A 22,133-nucleotide genomic window follows, 5' to 3' on the forward strand; every position below is an offset into this window, starting at 1 on the left:
TGTTTTTTGAAGAGTAGTTTATTTGAAGAGTATTAATTTTGGACTTCTCTAGGGTATGAACGCCCCATAGAATCATTCATTAGAATTATATTTAGGAAGTCTGGACATGTGTTGTCACATACATATGTGGATATTTTTTCCTATTTTATTTGTTGTTGTATCGCGAAGTTTGCCAATCCGTTTGCTGCCTAATTCGCCTCTCAGTACGAATGTAAGATTTTGTGTTGTTCTATCTGTTGTAGATGGTCTTGTATCTCCTTTATCATATTTTGAATAATCCAAGGCGTCTGGTTGTTTTATTTCTTCAAAAGTTGTAGCAGCGTAGTTGAGTCAGTTTCGAACTGAATTTTTTTCCGTCCATGTGCTACTGTCATTCTGGTGGCAATAAAAAGGCCCAGGTCTCAGCTACTAGAGTTGTAGTGATCCCAATGGGCGCTGCCATACCATCACCACCAAGCCTTGTGAATTCCTACACATCCGTCCATCTAGAGGTCCTCCACGTTGGCCTTTGCTTGCTCCATCTGTGTTGATATTCAACCAATGTTGGGGGCGGTGATATCCATTTCACCCAAATGGTTTTTGTATTAGGATGAGCTGGATTGCTTGTGGCCTGCTGATTTCCTTATGTCTGTGTATTGAGTTTGTGTTTAATGGCCCAGTTATATTCCTGACTCAGAACCAATGCAATTTGGAAGATTTGTTGTGGCGTCTGGATTTTGTTGTTATGTATTATGGCAGTTCTAGCGAGCCATACGTTCCACAGTGTGAAGGATCACATGGTAAATGTTTTTTTTTTCTGTCTGCCAAATTCATAAACTCCTAAAAATCTCTTGGAACCCTGATCACATTTCCTCCTGCTCCGTGGTGTATTGTTGTCCTCTGTTGATGTTGCATATTGTTTGGAATGTGTTGTTGTTCTGATGTCTGCTAACATATCATGTTTGGCAGTGGGTGTGTCGGCATGATGAGCTGGTTGTAAGGGATATGTGAATTGTTTCTCCCATTCAGATATGAGCACATGAATGTCCATGTTTGTTTTGCTCCATAACATTCAAACAAACAATGTTGATCCGATTCCTCATGGTGGTTGCAGCTTGGGAAAATGTTGGTACTGCTGATGTTCTTGGTATATAATGTCTCAAAGGTTGGAAGTCCCCTGTGACTGACTTTCCACATGAAAAGTCGAATTTTTTGTGGGCAATTTGCTCGCCAGTTTTTTATTTTATAACCCTGGTTATTTAGTACGACTGTATTTTTGTTATGTTGGGACAAATTTTTTGTTAATACCTGATATCCGCTTTTTACCGTGTAATGACCATTTCTAGAGTGAGGCCAAATTGGTTTGTCTGGGATTGGTGGTTCTGGGATGTGCATACCTCTAACTGTGTTGGTTATGGTCGGAGTGAATAGGTGTTTGGTTAAGCAATTCAACATTCCAATTAAAGGAGTGGGGTTCAAAAAACGTACTGACCAAGTTATTTCCCGCATCTCCGGTTATTGTCGTGTCTCCATGCATGGGAATCCAATTTTCTTTTATTCTTGTTGATTTTCCATCTCCAATCTGAATTGCATAATTTCCCTGCACGAACGAAACCACTTTATGAATGTTTTTCCACGTGGAACTTGCTCCATCAGGTGGCTTTGGCATCGCTGAGAAGACTGGTTAGTTTTGTAGATACTTTGCCTTATGCATGTGATTGCAGATTGTATTTGGGTTAGCATGCATCTGACAAACTCTCTTACCAAGTAAGGCACAATTGTGATTCCTTGAGTCTCTGATAGGGAGATTGAGTTTTTCTTTTCCTATCGTACGCAACTTTTTTGTATTTGTATCATGTCCCCAAAAAAGGTTTCTCGCGATCTTATCCATTTTTTGTGTGGACATGACATGGTAGTAGTTGAGTATGTATTACATGATTTACTGTACGTATTAGGGACGAGTTGATGAGCATACATCTTCCTGCGTGGTTGAGACATTTTGTCATCCATCCCTTCTCTTTCCTTTCTAACGAATTGCTTCCTTGTTTAAATTGTACTCCTAAATATGTAGGTGGGTTGTGGGTTGTTGGTATTGTTAGAGCACTGCTCGGTCGAACTCGCAAGCGTTGCTATCTCAAGCTTGTTGTCAAGTTTAGTTTCCAAAACTATAGGTCTTGATTTCTAGTCTACTTATAACTAAGTCTCAGATTAGGATAGTAAGTATAGTTGAGCATTAGACTTCACGGCATTCATCGATTAAAGAAGAAGAACTACTAAGGGGAGCTTGTGGAACTTCATCAACAAAAGGTATGTGGAGACTTGAACTCATCCATCACTCAAAAGTCTATCTACTCTATCTCCTATTTGAGACAAAAGTCGTGTAACTATATAGACTTCGATTATACATATTTGATATTTCGAGCTGAGTTTAACTCGCTTATATATTTCTCGAAATATGGGTTGGTAAGCTTTTGCTTTAACCAAGTTCATCTTATATTCTTGACGAAAGTCAAAAGATGATCATGTGAAAATCGCCTTGTAACATCTTACATGATTTGTGTGAGACAGTCATATGATGTAGACTCGGAATGTTTCGTATTGATCATTCGATCAATTGAAAATTACTTCGAAGCTAATAGTTTGTGTGAGACAGCTATTGTCGTCTTCTAAGAATGTTTCAATGATTGAAATGAGGGTTTAGAACACTTAACCATAATTGGATTATGAGCACAATATGCGTACTTGCATATGTGTTGATCCAAGACCGGAATATAGTATACATACCCGTATGCGTACTGGCGAGGTCAGGTAAAGTCTGGGAGCTAGATTATGCATAACTGTACGCATACTGGCGAAATCAGTTGAAGTCTGGGTACTATAGTATGCGTACCAGTACGCATACTGGATTCAACTGAAACTTGGAAGAGTACGACAGTATGCGTACCCGTTTGCATGCTGGCAAACACAGTCCAAGTCCGTCTACTTAGGTATTCGTACCCATTTGCATACTTGAGTAGGTTATGTTCTAAAATCGGTTTGTTCATGAACTAATAAATTTATATAATAAGGAATGCAATCTTTTGCAAACTGTGGCTATAATGTTCATGAATTGATTCGAGTGAATCAAAATTGTTTTTGCTTCAATTGTGTCTTGTATACTTCTATGAGAATATAAACAATTGAACAACTGTAGAACTAGTTTCATTTGAGTCATTTGAACTAGTTATGGTTAAGATGAATATGGTTGATATTAAAGTGCTCATATGGCTAACTTCGGTTAACTATTGTTGACCCAACAAAGGTGTTCACGTTTAGGTACGGTTACTCATATCTAAATGAAGTCACTTTTCATTTGTGTGTAACAAGCTAAGTTCGATCTAACAGTTGAAATATATTAGCTTGAGTCTAATCAGGTTTTCATCTAACGGTGAATATTGAATGCTTTGTTAACAAGGTAACATTGATTGCAAACCCTGATGTGAAGACTATATAAAGGATAACTCTAGCAACTGGGAAACCTAATCCTCACACCTCATGTGTGATACTAGTTGTGACTAGAGTCGATTCTCCTTTAACCTTAGGTTTTTTTAAAACCCAGTAGGTTAACGACTTGAAGACTTCATTGGGATTGTGAAGTCAGACCCAACTATTTTCTCTGTAGTTGTGTGTTCTGATTTTGCTGTTTTCTATCGTGATTGAGTACTATCTTCTCTAAGATTTTCTCGAGATTTAATCTCCGATAGGCAAGATAAAAAGTAGTCACCAACATCTTCGTCTCATCCTTTGTGATTCCACAATATCTTGTTTCGCTACCATACGATTAAGATTATTGTGAGGTGATTGATATTTCTAGGCTGTTCTTCGGGAATATAAGTCAGGTATATCAATTGGTTCTTGTTCACCTTGATTTATCAAAATACAGAACAAAACTCATATGTATATCTGTGGGAGACATATTTATCTATTCAATAGACTTTTCTGTGTGAGACAGATTGGTTTATCAAGTCTTCGACTTTGGGTCGTAGCAACTCTTAGTTGTAGGTGAGATCAGCTAAGGGAATCAAGTGCGCAGAATCCAGAATGGTTCTAGAGGCGTAAGGAACGCGACTGTACCTTGATCAATGTGAGATTGGTTAGGGCTCAACTACATTCCAGTCTAAAGTTAACTTGGAGTAGGCTAGTGTCTGTAGCGGTTTAATACAGTGTGGTGTTCAAATCTCGACTAGATCCCGGGATTTTTCTGCATTTGCGATTTCCTCGTTAACAAAACGTCTGGTGTCTGTGTTATTTCTTTTTCCGCATTATATTTTATATGTAACTGAAATATCACAGGTTGTGCGTAAGCTCAATTAATTGTGAATACAACCTTTGGTTGTTGATTAAAATTGATTGACACTTGGATATTGGTTTTTGATATCGTTCAAGTTATTTCTTATAATAATCAGGCTCAAGGATTTATATCTCTTTGATTTGCTGATTACATTAATTAAGAAACAAAGATATAAGTCTTTGATATACTTTTCTTACGATTGAGTCTGACTGCCTAATTGATTCTCTTGAAAGTATATCGGAGTAAGTCCATACAGATTGCTATGCGAAATATTGGGTGTGGTTGTTAGACCCCCTCTTTTTCAATTGGTATCAGAGCAGGCAAACACGTTTAAGACTTTATAAGTATGTGTTTGTAGCGATCTGACTCTATGGACAAAAGTGTTATCTCTATAAACGTAATGCCAGTCTTCGATGGCTCGAATTACTTATGGTGGAAATTTTTTATGTGTGCCTTTCTTCAAGCGCGTGATTTTCAATCATGGGTTTATGTTGTTAATGACTATATTCCTACGGTTGTTACAGCAGGCGATGTAACTGTTCTAAAGGATATCAGCGATTATGATGCTGTCGAGATCTTGTTGCAAAGCAAAATTCTGATGGATTGAATGCAATCATCCATGCCATTACCCCAGATCTTCAGCACCAAGTGACTATGTGCACTCGATCTAAAGATGCGTGGGATATCTTAGAAACCGTATTTGAAGGGAATACCTGTGAAAAAGAAGCTAGGCTTCAAAACCTAAATTCTGATTGGAAAAACCTTCGTATGTCAGATGAAGATTCATTTGATGAGTTTAATCACAAAGTGTCTAAAATTGTTAATGCATCTTTTGCGTTGGGTAAGACTATTCCTGAAAAGGACATTGTGATGAAAATTCTCAGATCATTGCCATCAAGATACAATTCTAAGAAACATGCCATCGTTGAAGGAAATAACCTTGATACGCTTTCCAGAAATACTCTTGTTGGGAAGTTAAATATCTTTGATCATGAGCATGTATCCAAATCTGGAAAGGATATTGCTTTTAAAGCAAAAAAGAACACTAAACTACTTGATAAAAGTAAAAGTGTTGGCATCTCTGAAGATGATCCTTCTGAGATTGATTCATCATATGAAGATCTTGACAAGTCGGTCTCTTTGATCACAAGACAGTTTAGTGATATTCTTTTGAAGAGAAGTAAACGGTTCGCTAGAGATAAACCTAAGTCATCAGTCAAACCTCATAATTGTGTTCCTCCTAAAAATAGGGATACCGACGATACTGATGACGAGGACATGCCCCAATGCTTCAAGTTTAAAGGTTTTGGTCATTTTGCAAATGAGTGTCTGAATCCTAGAAAATACACTGGAAACAAAGGTCTTGCTGCAACTCTTGATGAAATGTCTGATCACTATGATTCTAATGAAGACGAAAAATCAAGTGTTGCACTCCTCTGTGAAAATATTGATTTTGATAATTGTAGCAATACGTACATAAACCTCGATATTCTTCCGGGAGAAACTTCGATCACTTTGGTGAACAAAATGGATTTCTCTTTGTCTACTGGAAATTCTATTTCTAATTTTTCAGGTTCTACCGTTTTTCTAGCAGCCTGCACAACTATGATGTCTGAACCATCGTCCATATTGACATGTTCTTATTGTACTCTCAAGGGTCATGAACTCTCCAAATGTTTCAAGTACAAACATAAGATAAGATATGTCAATAAACTTCAACGAAGAGAAAATCGATTAGCAAACAAGCTCAAACTTGTTCAGAAGTCGTCTGAGGTATGTAATCCCATCTCTTCTCCGAAGAAGTTAATTTCCAAAGAAAAAATTAGACCACTAGAGAAAATAATACGGTCTAAACAGTCTGTGAAACACGATTCTAAGAATTCTGTTCAAGAAGGTTATGATGGACAGATCATTGTTCACCCCAGCGTAACTTAAATGTGTTGGTTGTGTCTCTTGTCTCATGTGCCTGGTTCAAAAGAGACAAGGGTTTGCACACTCCAGGCTTTAAGAAAAAAAAGGGGGAACTATTTTTGTTTTGTTTTTTTTGTTTTTTGGTTTCGTTTTAGCCGGTTTGGAATTCTTCCATCTTTTCATATCTAATTGATATTGAAAGGGCTTTCTCTGTTTGATCAATAAAAAGAGGGTTAAAATCGACAATTATGCCTTCCTTAGGGTTGTGAGTTGTGCGTACGTGAATCCTTTTAGTGTATAAAGGTTCCGTAACCCTACATTCCTTTTCCTTCTTTGAAAAATAAAAAACTTTTTTTTATCACAAGATTGCTTGTTGAGTCTGATTTGTGAATTCTTCTCACAATCTCATACTGGTATGGAGAATCCAAGCATTATGTCTTCTGATGGAAAAGATGTCAATATGATTGTTAAGCCATCAATCATGAAGGAAAAATATAAATCTCCTGTACCTTCAACTTTGAAAAGAAAAAGGAGGAATGTGAGGAAACCAAGAGCTGTTCCTTCTAATCTATAGAAGTTTTCTGGGGTTCTTGAAGAGTTGAAGGAAACAAGACAGGAGATTCAACAAATAAAGGATATTGTCTTTATTTTGTTTAGGAAACTTCTTATGAGAATTTATTCTTATGTTTTAAGAAGGATAACTAGGGTTTGGAATAACAATTATTGTGAGTACACATAGCTATTGCCAACGATTTTCATCTTGCAATGTTTTTAGATTTATTTATTTAAATTCTAAAGTTTATTTGGAAGATGATTTTGTAATATTGATCTTTATGGTTTTGTATATTGCAACTTGTTATGGGATACTGTGTTTGCGTCCGTGAATTATGATTGTCCCATATATGTCAAAATTTAAGCCTATTATGTCATTACGCAAATATTGATGAAGATAGGATGAACTTTTGATTGCAAAGATTAAGTCTATTATATGTCTTTATGCAAATATTGATGAAAAATAGAATGAATCTTTGAATATTCCGCAGTATTGATCTTTCCCTGATCCACTTCTATGTGAAAGTATTATGTGGCTCCGTAAGTTCTTATGTTTAGCATTTCCGATTAAATTAATCATGGGTTCTCTTGTGGTTAATTTAATTGAGTATTTGGATACAAATTCATGTTTCATTTGATTTGTTAATGTCCAAAGAAATCCTTCTTTTCTTGTGAAAGTAAGGTCGCTCTTGTTGTTCTTTCGGGAATGACATTTTATGGGGGAGAGTTCTTAATTGAACTTGTGCTTAATTGCCAAATCTTTGTGGGGAGTGCGGACCACCATTGTATAACCATTCATCAACAGAAGCCGCTTCCCAGATCGGGTAAAAATGCAACCCGGTAGCTGCAGAAGTAGGAATAATGGCACCAGAGATGATATTGTTTCCATAAAGTAGAGACCCAGAAACAGGTTCACGAATACCATCAATATCTACTGGAGGAGCAGCAATGAAGGCGATAATAAATACAGAAGTTGCAGTCAATAAGGTAGGGATCATCAAAACACCAAACCACCCAATATAAAGGCGGTTTTCTGTGCTGGTTTGATTCTTCGTCGACGTACTAAATAGGAGAGAAAATCGAGAATATGTTTCTTCGTCTTTACAAAAGAAAAAAAGATAGGAGTAATTAGTTGTGACACGTTCACTAAAAAAAAATCATTTTGTTGCTAATCATTTATTAGGAAAAATTGAAAAGCTCAACATAAGTATATAGCTCTCTATAATTAAATAGAGATTATGGGCGAACGACGGGAATTGAACCCGCGCGTGGTGGATTCACAATCCACTGCCTTGATCCACTTGGCTACATCCGCCCCCTAATATTTAAATTTTATATCACTCAAGGTTAGATATTTGAGTAGGTATCTATTAACTTTATTAATACTTAAATAAGTATAAGTATGTTGTACAAAAAAAGTAAATCCTTTCAATAAAAGGTACACTTTTTTATGGAAATAAAACAATACTAAACTCCTTATAATTTTCTTGTAGGAGTTAATTTTCTTGTATCTTTATAAACTCCTTGATGAATACACTAAGTTTCGGCTATGTGAAATCATTGAAACAAAGTTGATATGTTCTCTTTTAGTCATGAATTATCTCTATGTGAATTTCATTATGATCCCACTAGTTTTCGTACCTTTGCCAATTTTTATTGATAAAAAGGGGGAGAATTAATGTGTAGTTCACACTACAAATATATATGGTTTACGGATCATTATGTAAGGGGGAGTGGTTTTCATATGAGATGAAGCATTGACTAAGGGGGAGTGATATATATCACCATAGTATTGTTGTCAAAGTTGGGGTACAATTGGACTTTGATGTTGTGTAATAATACTATGACACTGTATAACAATGATTGAGAGCTACTGTTTTCTCATTGTTATAGCTACGGATCTTCAACAACTATGATGCTGAGTTGAACACGTTCAGAATCACTGGAATACTTGGAAGTGACGAAGATTTCGAGTAATGTTGAAGAACCAAGGAAATCAAGCATTTGGATGAGAAGCTACAAAGTTTATTTATTTTATAATCCATATGTATTAATAGTTTTGTCATTAAAATTGACAAAGGGAGAGATTGTTATAGCACTGCTCGGTCGAACTCGCAAGCGTTGGTATCTCAAGCTTGTTGTCAAGTTTAGTTGCCAAAACTATAAGTCTTGATTTATAGTCTACTTATAGCTAAGTCTTGGATTAGGATAAAAAGTGTAGTTGAGCATTAGACTTCACGACATTCATCGACTAAAGACGAAGAACTACCAAGGGGAGCTTGTGGAACTTCATCAACAAAAGGTATGTGGAGACTTGAACTCATCTATCACTCAAAAGTCTATCTACTCTATCTCCTATTTGAGACAAAATTCGTATAGATGTATAGACTTCGATTATACACATTTGATATTTCGAGCTGAGTTTAACTCGCTTACATATTTCTCGAAATATGTGTTGGTATGCTTTCGATTTAACCAAGTTCTTATTATATTCTTCACGAAAGTCAAAAGATGATCATGTGAAAATCGCCTTGTAACATCTCACATGATTTGTGTGAGACAGTCATTTGATGTAGACTCGGAATGTTTCGTATTGATCATTTGGTCACTTGAAAATTGCTTCGAAGCTAATAGTTTGTGTGAGACAACTATTGCCGTCTTCTAAGAATGTTTCAATGATTGAAATGATAGTTTAGAACACTTAACCATAATTGGATTATGAGCACAGTATGCATACTTGCATATGTGTTTATCCAAGACCGGAATGTAGTATGAACACCCGTATGCATACTGGCGAGGTCAGGTAAAGTCCGGGAGCTAGAGTATGCGTACTTGTGCGTGTACTAACGAAATCAGTTGAAGTCCGGGTACTATAGTATGCGTACTATACGCGTACTGGATTCAACTGAAGCTTGGAAGTGTACGACAGTATGCATACCCGTTTGCATACTGGAGAACACATTCCAAGTCCGGCTACTTAGGTATGCGTACCCGTTTGCATACTTGAGTAGGTTATGTTCTAAAATCGGTTTGTTCATGAACTAATACATTTACATAATAAAGAATGCAATCTTTTGCAAACCGTGGCTATAATGTTCATGAATTGATTCTAGTGAATCAAAATCGATTTTGTTTCAATTGTGTCTTGCATACTTCTATGAGAATATAAACAATTGAACAACTCTAGAACTAGTTTCATTTGAGTCATGCGAACTAGTTATGGTTAAGATGATTATGGTTGATATGAAAGTGTTCATATGGCTAACTTCGGTTAATTATTGTTGAGCCAACAAGTGTACACATTTAGGTATGGTTACTCATATCTAAATGAAATCACTTTTCATTTGTATGTAACAAGCTAAGTTCGATCTAACAGTTGAAAGATATTAGCTTGAGTCTAATCAGGTTTTCATCTAACGGTGAATATTGAATGCTTTGTTACCAAGGTAACATTGATTGCAAACCCTGATTTGAAGACTATATAAAGGAGAACTCTAGCAACTGGGAAACCTAATCCCCACACCTCCTATGTGATACTAGTTGCGACTACAATCGATTCTCCTTTAACCTTAGGTTTTTCCAAAACCCTGTAGGTTAACGACTTGAAGACTTCATTGGGATTGTGAAGCCAGGCCCAACTATTTTCTATGTAGTTACGTGTTCTGATATTCCTGTTTTCTATCGTGATTGAGTACTATCTTTTATAAGATTTGCTCGAGATTTAATCTCCGACAGGCAAGATAAAAAGTAGTCACAAACATCTTCGTCCATCGTTTGTGATTCCACAATATCTTGTTTCGCTACCATACGATTAAGATTATTGTGAGGTGATTGATATTTCTAGGATGTTCTTCGGGAATATAAGTTTAGTATATCAATTGGTTCCTGTTCACCTTGATTTATCAAAAGCGAAACAAAACTGATAGACTTTTCTGTGTGAGACAAATTGGTTTATCAAGTCTTCGACTTTGGGTCGTAGCAACTCTTAGTTGTGGATGAGATCAGCTAAGGGAATCAAGTGGGCAGAATCCGATGTGGTTCTATAGGTGTAAGGAACGCGACTTTACCTTGATTAGTGTGAGATTGGTTAGGGCTCAATTACATTCCAGTCCGAAGTTAACTTGGAGTAGGCTAATGTTTGTAGCGGCTTAATACAGTGTGGTGTTCAAATCTGGACTAGGTCCCGGGGTTTTTCTGCATTTGCGGTTTCCTCGTTAACAAAATTTTTGGTGTCTGTGTTATTTCCTTTTCGCGTTATATTTTCTATATAATTGAAATATCACAGGTTGTGCGTGAGCTCAATCAATTGTGAATCCAACCTTTGGTTGTTGATTAAAATTGATTGACACTTGGATATTGGTTTTTGATACCGTCCAAGTTGTTTCTTATAATAATTAGGCTCACGGGTTTCTATCTGTTTGATTTGGTGATTACATTAAGAAACCGAGATATAACTCTTAGATATACTTTTCTTAAGATTGAGTCTGATTGTCTAGTTGATTCTCTTGAAAGTATATTGGAGTTAGTCCATACAAATTGCTAAGCGAAATATTGGGTGTGGTTGTTAGACCCCCTCTTTTTCAGGTATGCTGAATGTGTTTTCTAGCCAATATTTCACTGCTTGTGTTGTTTATGGGTGGTGGATAAGTACCGATTTATAGGTGCTGATTGTCTGGCCAGCAAATGTGGAGTAGAAGTATAAAATGTTGTTGAGGTTATCACATGATTTTGATCAGATGAGCAGGTTATGAGTAGGTCATCAGCATAATCAAGTGGAGTATTATTGGTTGTGTCTTTGTGGAGATGCTTAAGCCCTCCAGTTTCCCTTGATGCTCAAGTTTTACCAGATTAGTAGATAGAATTTCTGCACAAAGAATGAAAATGTATGGTGATAGGGGGTCGTCCTGCCGTTGTCCCCTCTATGGTTGGATGGGTTCCTGTGGTGTGCCATTCACATTAACCGAGTATGTGACTGAGGTTATACAAATCATGACATATTCTATGAATTTTCCTCGAAACCTTAGAGAATATAAAGATCGTTTCACAAATCCCCGGTCAAGACTATGATATGCCTTCTGAATGTCCAGTTTGAAGGCAATTTTGGGATTTTTTTTTTTGTTGTTGTTCTTATATGGTGGATTTTTTTTTTTGGCTATGGCAATGTTGTCATGTATTATTCTGTTTGGAATAAGGCATTTTGGTATGGGAAGATCATGTGTTGTAGTAATGGTCTTAGTCGATTGATTAATAGTTTCGAGATGACTTTATATATTATAAAGTCCAATTGGCCTAAAATCCTTTGGTTTGTTTGAGTTTTATGTTTCGGGGATCAAGGTGATGTTTATGTGGTTGTATGTATTTACTAGTTCTGCCTTTTCAAAGAAGTTTTGCACAAGATCAATAATTTGCGGGCTTGTTGTGTCTAAATAAATCTTGAAAAACTTACTTGTATATCCATCTGGCCCTGGGGATTTTTTCTGATCCAATTTCTGAGAAGTTCTTTGTGAATTTCCTCATTGGTTGGCTATTTATTCAACTTCCTGCACTGGCTATCAGATATTCTTAGAGCAAGATTATTGAACAAGTCCATATCGATCACAGTTGATGGTGCATTATAGTGATGTTCAAAATGCTTCATAATCATATTTGCTATTTGCCGTTGGTTGTCCACCCAAACATTATTTTCATCTTGAAGCTGATGTAAATGGTTGATTTTCGATTGATAGTTGCTTTTGTGTGAAAGAACCTGGTATTTAGGTATCCATTTTTCAACCAATCTATTCTTGATTTTTGTTTCCAATACATTTCATGGTAGTATTGTAGCATCAGATGTGAGTTACATGTCTCTCTCTCTCTCTCTCTCTCTCTCATATTGTAGCCAAGAAAGGAGTTCAGCTCCATGTGAAGATGCACATTTGGATTGTGCCAGCTGTTTTTGGAACTCAATTTCTTTCATTAGTTCTGGTAAGTGACTAAAGGTGTGTTTACACCAGAGCTGTAAAGCTGTATCAATATCATTCATTTTGAGTTGTAGGTTACGTGCCAAATCCTGGTCGTTATTTTGTTGCCATGCAGTGAGAACGACTTATTTCATTTGTGGGTGGAAAAACCATAGATGTTCCATGCGAAAATTTGGTGAAGTCCTTCTCGACATGGATTTTTCTTATAACAACATTAATAGAGCATGGTCTGAACCAATTCTTGGTAGATGTCTTATTATAACACGAGGATGTGAATCAAGCCATTGTTGATTTGCCATTCCCCTATCCTATCTTTCCATGATAAAGGAAGCATCGACTTGTCCGTTTGTCCAAGTGTAGGATCGCCTTGGAATCCTAGGTCGGTAAGTGCAAAATTGTTGATGAAGTTGTTCAAGTGCTTTATTTGATCGTTTTTCATATCTTATTTTTTTCTTTCTTCGTGTTGTGCAATTATTTAATTGAAATCTCTCATGAGTATCCATGGGATGTCTGAGGTTCTGATGATATTGTTGAAGTTTCGCCATAAATCCCATCTTGCAACCGGTTGTAGAGGAACATAAATTTCGGTGAAGAACCATGGTTATGTTGATTGTGATCTAGTTGGAAGAATGTAAACATGCAAAATACTTTGATTAACTACTAAAACAGAGATATCGAGGTGGGATGTCCACATCAAGCAAAGGCCACCTCGATGTCCTGTATAAGGTACAAAATACAAACTATGAAATCCAAGCTAAGCAACTCATGGTTGGTGCGAGTGTCGGTGCGAGCTAACATCTCGCAATGCATTTAGTGACTCTGTTGCTGCAATATCGTTATCTACGGAAAGCTTTCAAGAAGGTTTTGTACCTCTGTTGTTATGTGTCCTGAAATTGGTGGTGGAAGCAGTGGTTGTTGTATCAAGTGTCTTTGGTGGGATATTAGCTGTTGTTTGTTTTGCTTGAGATTATGTCAGAGTCCTGTAACTTCTTGGTTTTCTTGCTCTTGTTGTTGGGATCTCAAATGCTGGACTTTTGTCTCTATCAACATATTGTTCTAACTCCGCAATGGATACATACTTCCTTGTCTTTGCCGGTGGTGGCTGAGCTGCGAAATATGGTGTAGATGGAATGGCCAAATGAGCTGGTAGTTTTGATGGGTGCTTGTATGTTCTCCTTTTGTAATTCCTCAGTGGTCAAAGTGGTTGGTGTCTTTCCCCTGGTTCCGCATTGTGAGTTACAATTACCTCTGATTCGCCGTTGATGTTGTGTACCAGCAGGTTGGCCTTTGCATCACTGCGTTGCAAGAAAGTGTCTAATATACATGTCTATGTATTTCAGAGTGAAAAAATATCTCATTCTATTGAAACCTGGTTTCGAGCACGGTTTCGAGTTTGGATACGAAATCGACGCAGAAGATTGGGTTGCAGAAGGTTAGTTGTGTTATAGGTTTCTGCTGGAGACATATTTTCTCGGGCATCATGTTGGCCTACCTTTTCTTTCCATTTAGATGACTTCTGTCGTACGTTTGGTTGTGGATGATGTATTCTGCCATATGTGATGTGAATCTAGATGGAGTATCACGTGGTGTTGCTGATGTGTCATGTTGAGGTCTCATAGTAGATTACTTTTCTACGACATTCCTGACAAGGTCTGTAGCGGTTGCATGGGAACTCTCTTTGGTGTTCTGTTTTATTGGCTGTGGTGTCTCCCTTGCTTCAGTTTATTTGTCAGTCTTGTTTTGTTCTTTAATAGAGTTCCAAGATAATCATCGACGAGTCATTTCCTCATCCAGGTGGGTTGGTACTGAGTTGATGGGTGCTGGATCGGAAACCCTGATTGTGGCGTGTGTAGTTGCCGGAGAGTTTCCTACCGGTTGTTTCGAGCTTAGTTGATGTAGAACTTGCTTATCCCGTTTCTCCATATGCCCTGAGTTTTTTTGTTGAAGCTTCCCCTTCATGAAAGTTTGAATTGTAGATTGCTTGCATGTGAGATATTCTTTGTGACTTTGTGATGAAAGATTTCATTTTTGAATTCAATCTCCCATAATGATAGTTGGTGAAGGTGATGTTCTTCATAGCTTGTTCAATACCAATGAAGTTTGTGCAGTCGTTGAAGACATGACCTGGAAAAACACACAAGAAACATAGTGATGGGATATTTTCATAAGAGAATTAAATCCAAACTCCTTTTCCAATATTAAGCATCACACAAGGCATAAATGGTTTGGATAAGTCCACCATGATATATGCTCTTGGTGGTGAACTCGTTAGGTTTAGTTGCAGAACCGTTCTGGTTCCTGACATTTCTATCAACTCATATATTGTTTTCTCATCAGCAAACAAACCAGGTAAGTTGAGTAGTTACATCCAGAACGGTGCAAACTTGAAACAAAGGGTTGTCTTCAAAAATATTCCAGTCCTCTACCAAAATAACCTGGTTTACAATCGTCCATGGATGGTTGCTAAGAATATGCATCTTATCTTCTTTGTGTTTCATAGCTACCTTAATACCTGATGGGTTGAAGTTGTATGTATGTGATGAAAACGAAATGGGAACCATCTTCTGTTTAGAGCTTGCTTGAGGTTGTTAAAACCTCACATTTCTTCCCAACATCTTGATCGCTAAGCAGTGTTCATTGTGGTCTTGCATGAGGTTCTGCATTCTTTCAGTTAGTTGAAAAATCGGAGTTTCAACCTCTTTCCGTTGTTTGAGTAAAACTGCTTGAGGGGTTTGGTTGGTTGAGGGTTTTGAAGTGGTTGTTTGATTTTTAATCTTCTAGCAATAATGAACTGAAGATTGCTTTTGGAAAGGTCTTTGATTTGGGTAAGATTTGTTAAAAATAGGTGAATCAGAACTCAAAGTGGATATTGTAGAGAAGAAAGTTTGAGATGATTCTTGATGTAAAGTTTTGCTTTTAACTCTTTTTTTTGTTTATCTTTGAATTCGAACTTTCCGAGTGGGTGTGTTGCAGGTTTGGACAAATCTATTGTTGAGTGATATTTGTTTTTTCAGGTGTGTTGATAAACGGATTGGTAGTTTGGGGTGGTGGATGCAAACTCATTGGTTGAATAAGAGGTTGCAACATAGATGGTGGAGGAATAAAAAAGAATTCCAGAAATACAGCCACTATTGTGTGTTGGTTTGAACAGATTTAATCAAATCGTGTTTCCTAAATAGCAAAAAAGCTGAGCCAATCAAAAAGGAAAAACTAAGTTGATTGGTTGGTTGATCTTCATCTCATAAAAATAAAGGAAACGGTGATGCACAAATTCTTTAGTATCTTGATTCTGGTCAAATGCCAACGGCCAAAAACTATTTTAGAACTTTAATGGCAATACAGACGTTCCAACATGTAATTACCACCGAGTAATCATCATAGAAAAAGAAAATGAAAGATTCGGGAGATAGTGTAGGCCCACACTTCCATGTAATCGACAAAAAAAAATAGTCTTGCTAGATCCACCGATGAATTTGCACCGTGAATACATCGAGGGAGATCGCACGGACTCAGGATAGCGTTCGGTGCTTGGGACAGGGATGGGGCAGAAGTGGACCCCATCCATCCTCTCATACGGTGAGAATGCGTTGCAAATTCTTCGGTGAATAAATCATTTTCGGAAAAAAAAAAAAAAAGGCAAACAAAGGGGTTAAAAAACCGAAGTACAGAATTGGCGGGAAAATACAGGACCCTACAGTCGCATCGTAATAATGCGGAACCGAGGGTCTTTCAACCTACTTAATTGACTAGTAAGCCCCTTAGTCTTTGCCCCCGTTTTAGGAACCTAATAGGGGTAGCTAGTGTAATTAACCAAGAAGAGTACAACTGAGTCTCCAACCTGTCTATGCTAACTGCGTTTCACTTTCAGAGAGAGAGAGAGAGAGAAAGGAAGAGAGATATATAGTATGACTAGTTTTGAAGATGATAAATGTTTTCTTCCTATTAGAGATGCAATATTAGCCATTAATCAAAAAGTTAATCTCATCGGTATGATTTCTGAGTTTGGAACTCCTCAAAAAAGTAAAGGAACTGGTAAAGTTTCTTCACAAACCCAAATTTTGATTGATTTTTTTTTTAATAAATGTATATTTAGGTCATTCTTGTTTTTGGTATATAACAACATGTTGGCTGATCAATAGACTAAGAGGAGGAGGGTTGAGATCAGTAACATGTCTTAGTATAAGGGCAAATAGATACCTAATTCTATTACCATTCTTGATAACGACCATTTTATTTCATTTTGACTCAGATTATTTCTGCACACTCAAAATTATGGATGAGTCTTATCACATTTATGATTCGGCTAAGACAAGAAAGTTTTATGGTCTTGTGGTGAATATGTTTGCTACAAGCATAGAAGACCTGCCGCAGATCAACTCAGTTGGAGATATCATATGTTTTTCTCAAGTTTTGGTATTTTCCTTGCCTTTTATTTTTAGTCCCATATTGTTCGATTAAATATGCTCTTGTAGGGAATTTTTTTTCCAATGCAATAGTATTTGCTTCATGTTTTAGTTGCATGTCTTCTGCTTCTACCTAATGATGCATTTGAGCGAATGTGACAATAGAAATCATCTAAATCATCCCTTTATTTGTTAAGTTTCAGAAATAGTTATGGACGATATTATATATATTCAATTGGTTGATATTCGCGATGGTGTTGAGATGTTGAAGCACACACTAGACTGTCATTGTTAGTGGTGGTACTTAAGTATTGAAAATTTACCTAATGTACATTTGAATCTATCTACATTTGTCCTTAATATGTTTTGAAACCAACAATATGTCTTGTACAGATGAAAACTCATGATGGAATAACTCTTGCATCGTATTCAAAAAAGGGGTCTTCATTTGCCTTGTTTACAGGAAAGTCTAGAAGCTTAATTTCATATCAATCTTCTTCAAATTTTCGCCTTAGTAATTTTAAGAAATCCTTGTCACGACTCAGAACATGGATGCTCGATTTTCAACTTGATTCAGGTATAGTTTTATGTATGTACTAAGTTATACTAATAGCTATCATTTTTTTTTCCAGCTTCTTTTATTGGAATACATATCTAAACTGACTTCAAGTTTGTGGTTAGTTCTATTTTGTATCACTAGTCAAACTCAAAAACTTTACATGCTTTAGGATTGGATGAATCATTAGATTCATTACCGTTGAGGGAGATCAAGGAAAAAGAAACTGATTTAGGGTCGAACAAACCATTACTGTTGAGGGGGATGAAGAACAACGCGACTTTTGATTCAGGATTGAGAGAATCATTACTATTGGGGAAGATGAAGAACAAAACGACTTTTGATTCAGGATTGAAAGAACCATTGCTGTTGAGGGAGATCAGTGAAAACCAGACTTCTGACTTAGTATGTAAGGTAGTTCTCTAACCAGTATTTGGTATATTGCACCTGTCAAAGCTAGGGTTTATTGTCAAGATGGATTTCTTTTTGCCTTTCTTCTTTTTTAGTTTATGTACATTTATAAAGTTTCTTTCTTTTCCTGGTGGAAAGATTCTTCATGTTTCTGAACTATCGAAAGGTGTGAAGATGCTCTATGTATGGGATGGCACTGATGTTCCTCCATTAATTTGTCAGTCAGTGTAAGTATATATCAAGGTTATCTTGTTTTTGTTCATTGACTGTTACTTTATTCCCTATTAAGTCATAGGTATTGCAAGTCAGACTTTAGTGGTAAGTTATCTACGTATGTTATGTTAGTTACATTGTTATTCATAATAGTAAACGAGGGGCAGAAACTGAAGGAGTAAATGAGTTTGTTATGTTAGTTACAGCGTTATTTTTGGTCGACTATTATCATCTCCAAACATAAATAATATTTATCTACCACAGGCTGAGTACTGAAGTGGAAAATCCGTTTCCACTGCAATTTGAAGAATTACCTTTACCAAGAGAGGTCTTGTGCACGTTTCCATCTGTGGGAACTATCATGAGGGTGATGGCTGCTAAAACAAAAAATGAAGGTGGTCCTCTGGTACCAAACAGCGGTACTTGGGTAAAGATTCTTTGCATTCTTTGTAAAGCGCGATTTGGATTGTGGTATGGTGAGTGCACATCTTCCACAAAGCTCTGGATTTTGTCCAATGAAGACAGTTCTGTAACACAACGGCAGCGGTAATCAATGTAATCAGAATGTATAATTTTTATATGCTGTGCTACTTGTGGAGTTATAATGTGTTAGATGTTTCATTTATTGATGCAACAGGATTTCTGAGGAGCGTTTATCTTCTGTTTCTGGTCGCATGCCCTATTCAGCTTTCCCTGGGCCATCTCATATCACTGGTATTACTCTTAGTTTGGTTAATTATCTAGTATCTTTGTGTGGTAATCACTACTTCCTTTCTTAGTTTATGACATCTTATTGTTGGATTTTGGTGCTCTATACATAACTACGTGTAACCTGTGCCGTATGGGAAGCACACACTGTTAGACGCCATCCATCCATGATCACGTAGGAAGTGATTACATTCAGTCTCAACCTCAATTGAAACTACAACAACGCCACTCTATTTTCTTATGACTTGATACGTTGAACTCAGATTTACTACTTCTTTTTGTAGAGATAAATCACGAAAATGTGCCAAACTGTACACTAATGGATGTTCTCACCTACAAGGAGGTGATCTATTTACTTTTCTATAAGCGTTTCACACAGAAATAGATTTTCATCAAGTTTGAGGTTGTTTGTTCTGATTTTTTCATTTTCATGCACCACATAAAAAATTGCCTAGTTTCTAAATTTAGTAAGACTTTACATTGTAGGTAACATCAAAATTCAAATGTGTGGTTCGGGTTGTAGCAATGTGCCCTGGGCAGGTCGAGAAATTCTGGTCCCCAGAAGATTCAGACAGGTATATGGTTAGGTTCACACTAGAGGATCCAACTGCAAGAATTCACGCTTATATCTATGCTGAAGATGGGGTAAGGTCCATTTTTCTTTTCACTTAAAAAACTTCTATCCATTGCTCGCTACCCTGTCTGCCCTGCTTGAACTAAATAATTAGAATTTATGCATCACTAAATAGCCCACTTTTTTTTTAGGATTGTTCATTGTTTCTGTATTTGTGTCTATCCATGACAGGAGAACTTTTTTGATGGTTTTCACTCTCCGGAAGTACTTACAAATGCGCGCAACCGACTTCTCGGGATCAGTGAAACAGATGACGGGGCCACTCTTAGAAATCCACCTTGGGTACAATGTTGTTTAAAATCTTATTATGTTGACAAATCAAATCCCTGGTCAACTAGAAATTATAGGATCTTCCACACCAGGCTTGTCTTATAGGAGCTTGAAGATCAGACCAGCTGCCCTAATTTTTTTTGTAATTGAAGATGGACATCATATCGGCATTTGTTTTTTGTAGAGGTCGCATCCATATATCTCCTTTTTTGTGAGGGAAGTCATGACAACACCTGTATTTACAAAGATTAGCATAATCCTTTTTGTACACAAGCCTAACCTTTTAATTCTGTAATTAGCAGTTCAGCACTACTTGTCTATCTTTGTTGTTCTACCCAGTACCCAAACTTGTTATCACCTTGAATATATTCGTAATTTTCCTTCTGTGATTCTGTCAACAGGCTCAACATTGCTTTACTTTGCTGATTTTGTCCCTGATCTAATTAAAAAAATAATTAAAGAGGTAAAAGCTGATGCGTAATTTGATTTCTCATTGTTCTTGGAGCAGTATGACTCTTGCCACTTGTGTAATCAAGTATTGCACCTTTTCCCAGCAATTTTGTAGCTGCAGATGAAATATTCAACAAAGTAAATAGTAATTGGTGGATAAGATGCTCGTGGCATATGATTCCACAATTCTCAAACCTTGTTAGCAATGTAGCAGTTTTCTGGTAAACTGAAATAATGTCGGTCCTAATATTTCTATATAAAGTGAAGCCTCGATAAATTAGCAGCTTTGTGAGTTTCGTGTCCATATTACTTGGTGCGAATGTTTAGGGAAAAATATAGTTTGGTCTTTTTTTAGGCGGTCCCAAGTCTGTTTAGTCCTTTCAGAAATCATCTTTATTATCCTAACATTTTTATGGGTGACTCCAAATAAATTAGGGCCTTTTTTTATTCCCAACCCATAGATATGGTTATGGGATGTCTTAATAGTCGGAAAATACCTATATGCCCTTTCACAATCGGTAGTTTAGTATTGGTTTTATCAACCGATTATGACTGTGTTCTTCTCCTTTGTTTTGAGATCACAATCGGTAGATAATAAACATCACGAAACTACCGATTGTGAAAATAGAGATATTCAAAATTTCATCGGTTTTTGAAAATTTTGAATATGGGGAGACCACCATAATTGGTAGATAACGAACACCACGATACTACCGATTGTACAATCGGTAGGCAATAAACATCATGAAACTACCGATTGTGAAGAAAGAGAAAATCCAAAATTCCATTGGTTTTTGAAAATTTTGAATTTGGGGCTACTACCATAATCGGTAGATAATGAACATCATGAAATTACCAATTGTACAATCCATAGGCAATAAACATCATGAAACTACTGATTGTGAAAATAGAGAAATTCAAAATCCATTGATTTTTGAAAATTTTGAATATGGGGCGACTACCATAATCGCTAGATAATGAACATCACGAAACTACCGATTGTACAATCGGTAGGCAATAAATATAAAGAAACCGATTGTGAAAATAAGGAAATCCAAAATTCCATTAGCTTTTGAAAAATTTGAATTTGGGGTTACTACCACAATCGGTAGATAATAAACATAACGAAACTACCGGTCGTATAATCGATAGGCAATAAACATAAAGAAACTATCGATTGTGAAAACAAGGAAATCCAAAATTCCATTGGTTTTTGAAAATTTTGAATTTGGGGCTACTACCATAATCGGTAGATAATAAACATCACGAAACTACCGATCGTATAATCGGTAGGCCATAAACATAAAGAAACCACCGATTGTGAAAATAAGGAAATCCAAAATTCCATTGGTTTTTGAAAATTTTGAATTTGAGGCTATTACCACAATCGGTAGATAATAAACATCATGAAACTACCGATTGTATAATCGATAGATTATGAACATCACGAAAATTCGAAAATTTACTACCGGTTATATATGTGTGGAGAATTTAAAAATTTAAGGATTTTGGCACAATCCAATTTTCGGGCTACATTGTAATCTGAAGCCAACTAAATGTCATTTTCTACCGATTATAGATAAATTTTGGCTCAGTAGTTTACAGTCGGTAGATATGGTACTCCATTATCTACCGATTCTGGGTTGTTCTCAATCATACAAAAATAGAATTTCCTCTATATAAAAAATTACTCCCGATTATGAACTTAACTACCGATTATTAAGGGTAGTTTGTCTATTATAAAAAAACGGGAGAT

The 22,133-nt window shown here is 36.5% G+C and overlaps 1 protein-coding gene across 2 annotated transcripts; it reads left to right on the top strand.

Annotated features, from left to right (window-relative positions):
• Positions 1-16,625: 16,625 nt before the first annotated feature.
• Positions 16,626-20,283, top strand: LOC113319546 (protection of telomeres protein 1a). Of its 2 annotated transcripts, none has more exons than XM_026567802.1 (10): positions 16,626-16,764; positions 16,982-17,145; positions 17,529-17,712; positions 17,864-18,105; positions 18,241-18,329; positions 18,580-18,861; positions 18,953-19,029; positions 19,308-19,366; positions 19,510-19,673; positions 19,829-20,283. In XM_026567802.1, the coding sequence occupies exons 1-10, from the start codon at positions 16,638-16,640 to the stop codon at positions 19,953-19,955; spliced, it is 1,515 nt and encodes a 504-aa protein (XP_026423587.1). In that variant the 5' UTR covers positions 16,626-16,637; the 3' UTR covers positions 19,956-20,283. The 2 variants fall into 2 exon arrangements, with proteins under 2 accessions (XP_026423587.1, XP_026423586.1); XM_026567801.1 differs by having other exon boundaries at positions 19,510-19,668.
• Positions 20,284-22,133: the final 1,850 nt, after the last annotated feature.

The sequence above is a fragment of the Papaver somniferum genome, chromosome 10 (assembly GCF_003573695.1).
Source record: "Papaver somniferum cultivar HN1 chromosome 10, ASM357369v1, whole genome shotgun sequence".
NCBI lineage: Eukaryota > Viridiplantae > Streptophyta > Magnoliopsida > Ranunculales > Papaveraceae > Papaver > Papaver somniferum.

Coding starts and splice junctions, on each gene's coding strand:
- LOC113319546 (XM_026567801.1), top strand. CDS start 16,638: ATGACTAGTTTTGAAGATGATAAATGTTTTCTTCCTATTAGAGATGCA. Junction 18,106..18,240: donor CTTCTGACTTAGTATGTAAG/GTAGTTCTCTAA, acceptor CCTGGTGGAAAG/ATTCTTCATGTTTCTGAACT. Junction 19,367..19,509: donor ATGTTCTCACCTACAAGGAG/GTGATCTATTTA, acceptor TTTACATTGTAG/GTAACATCAAAATTCAAATG.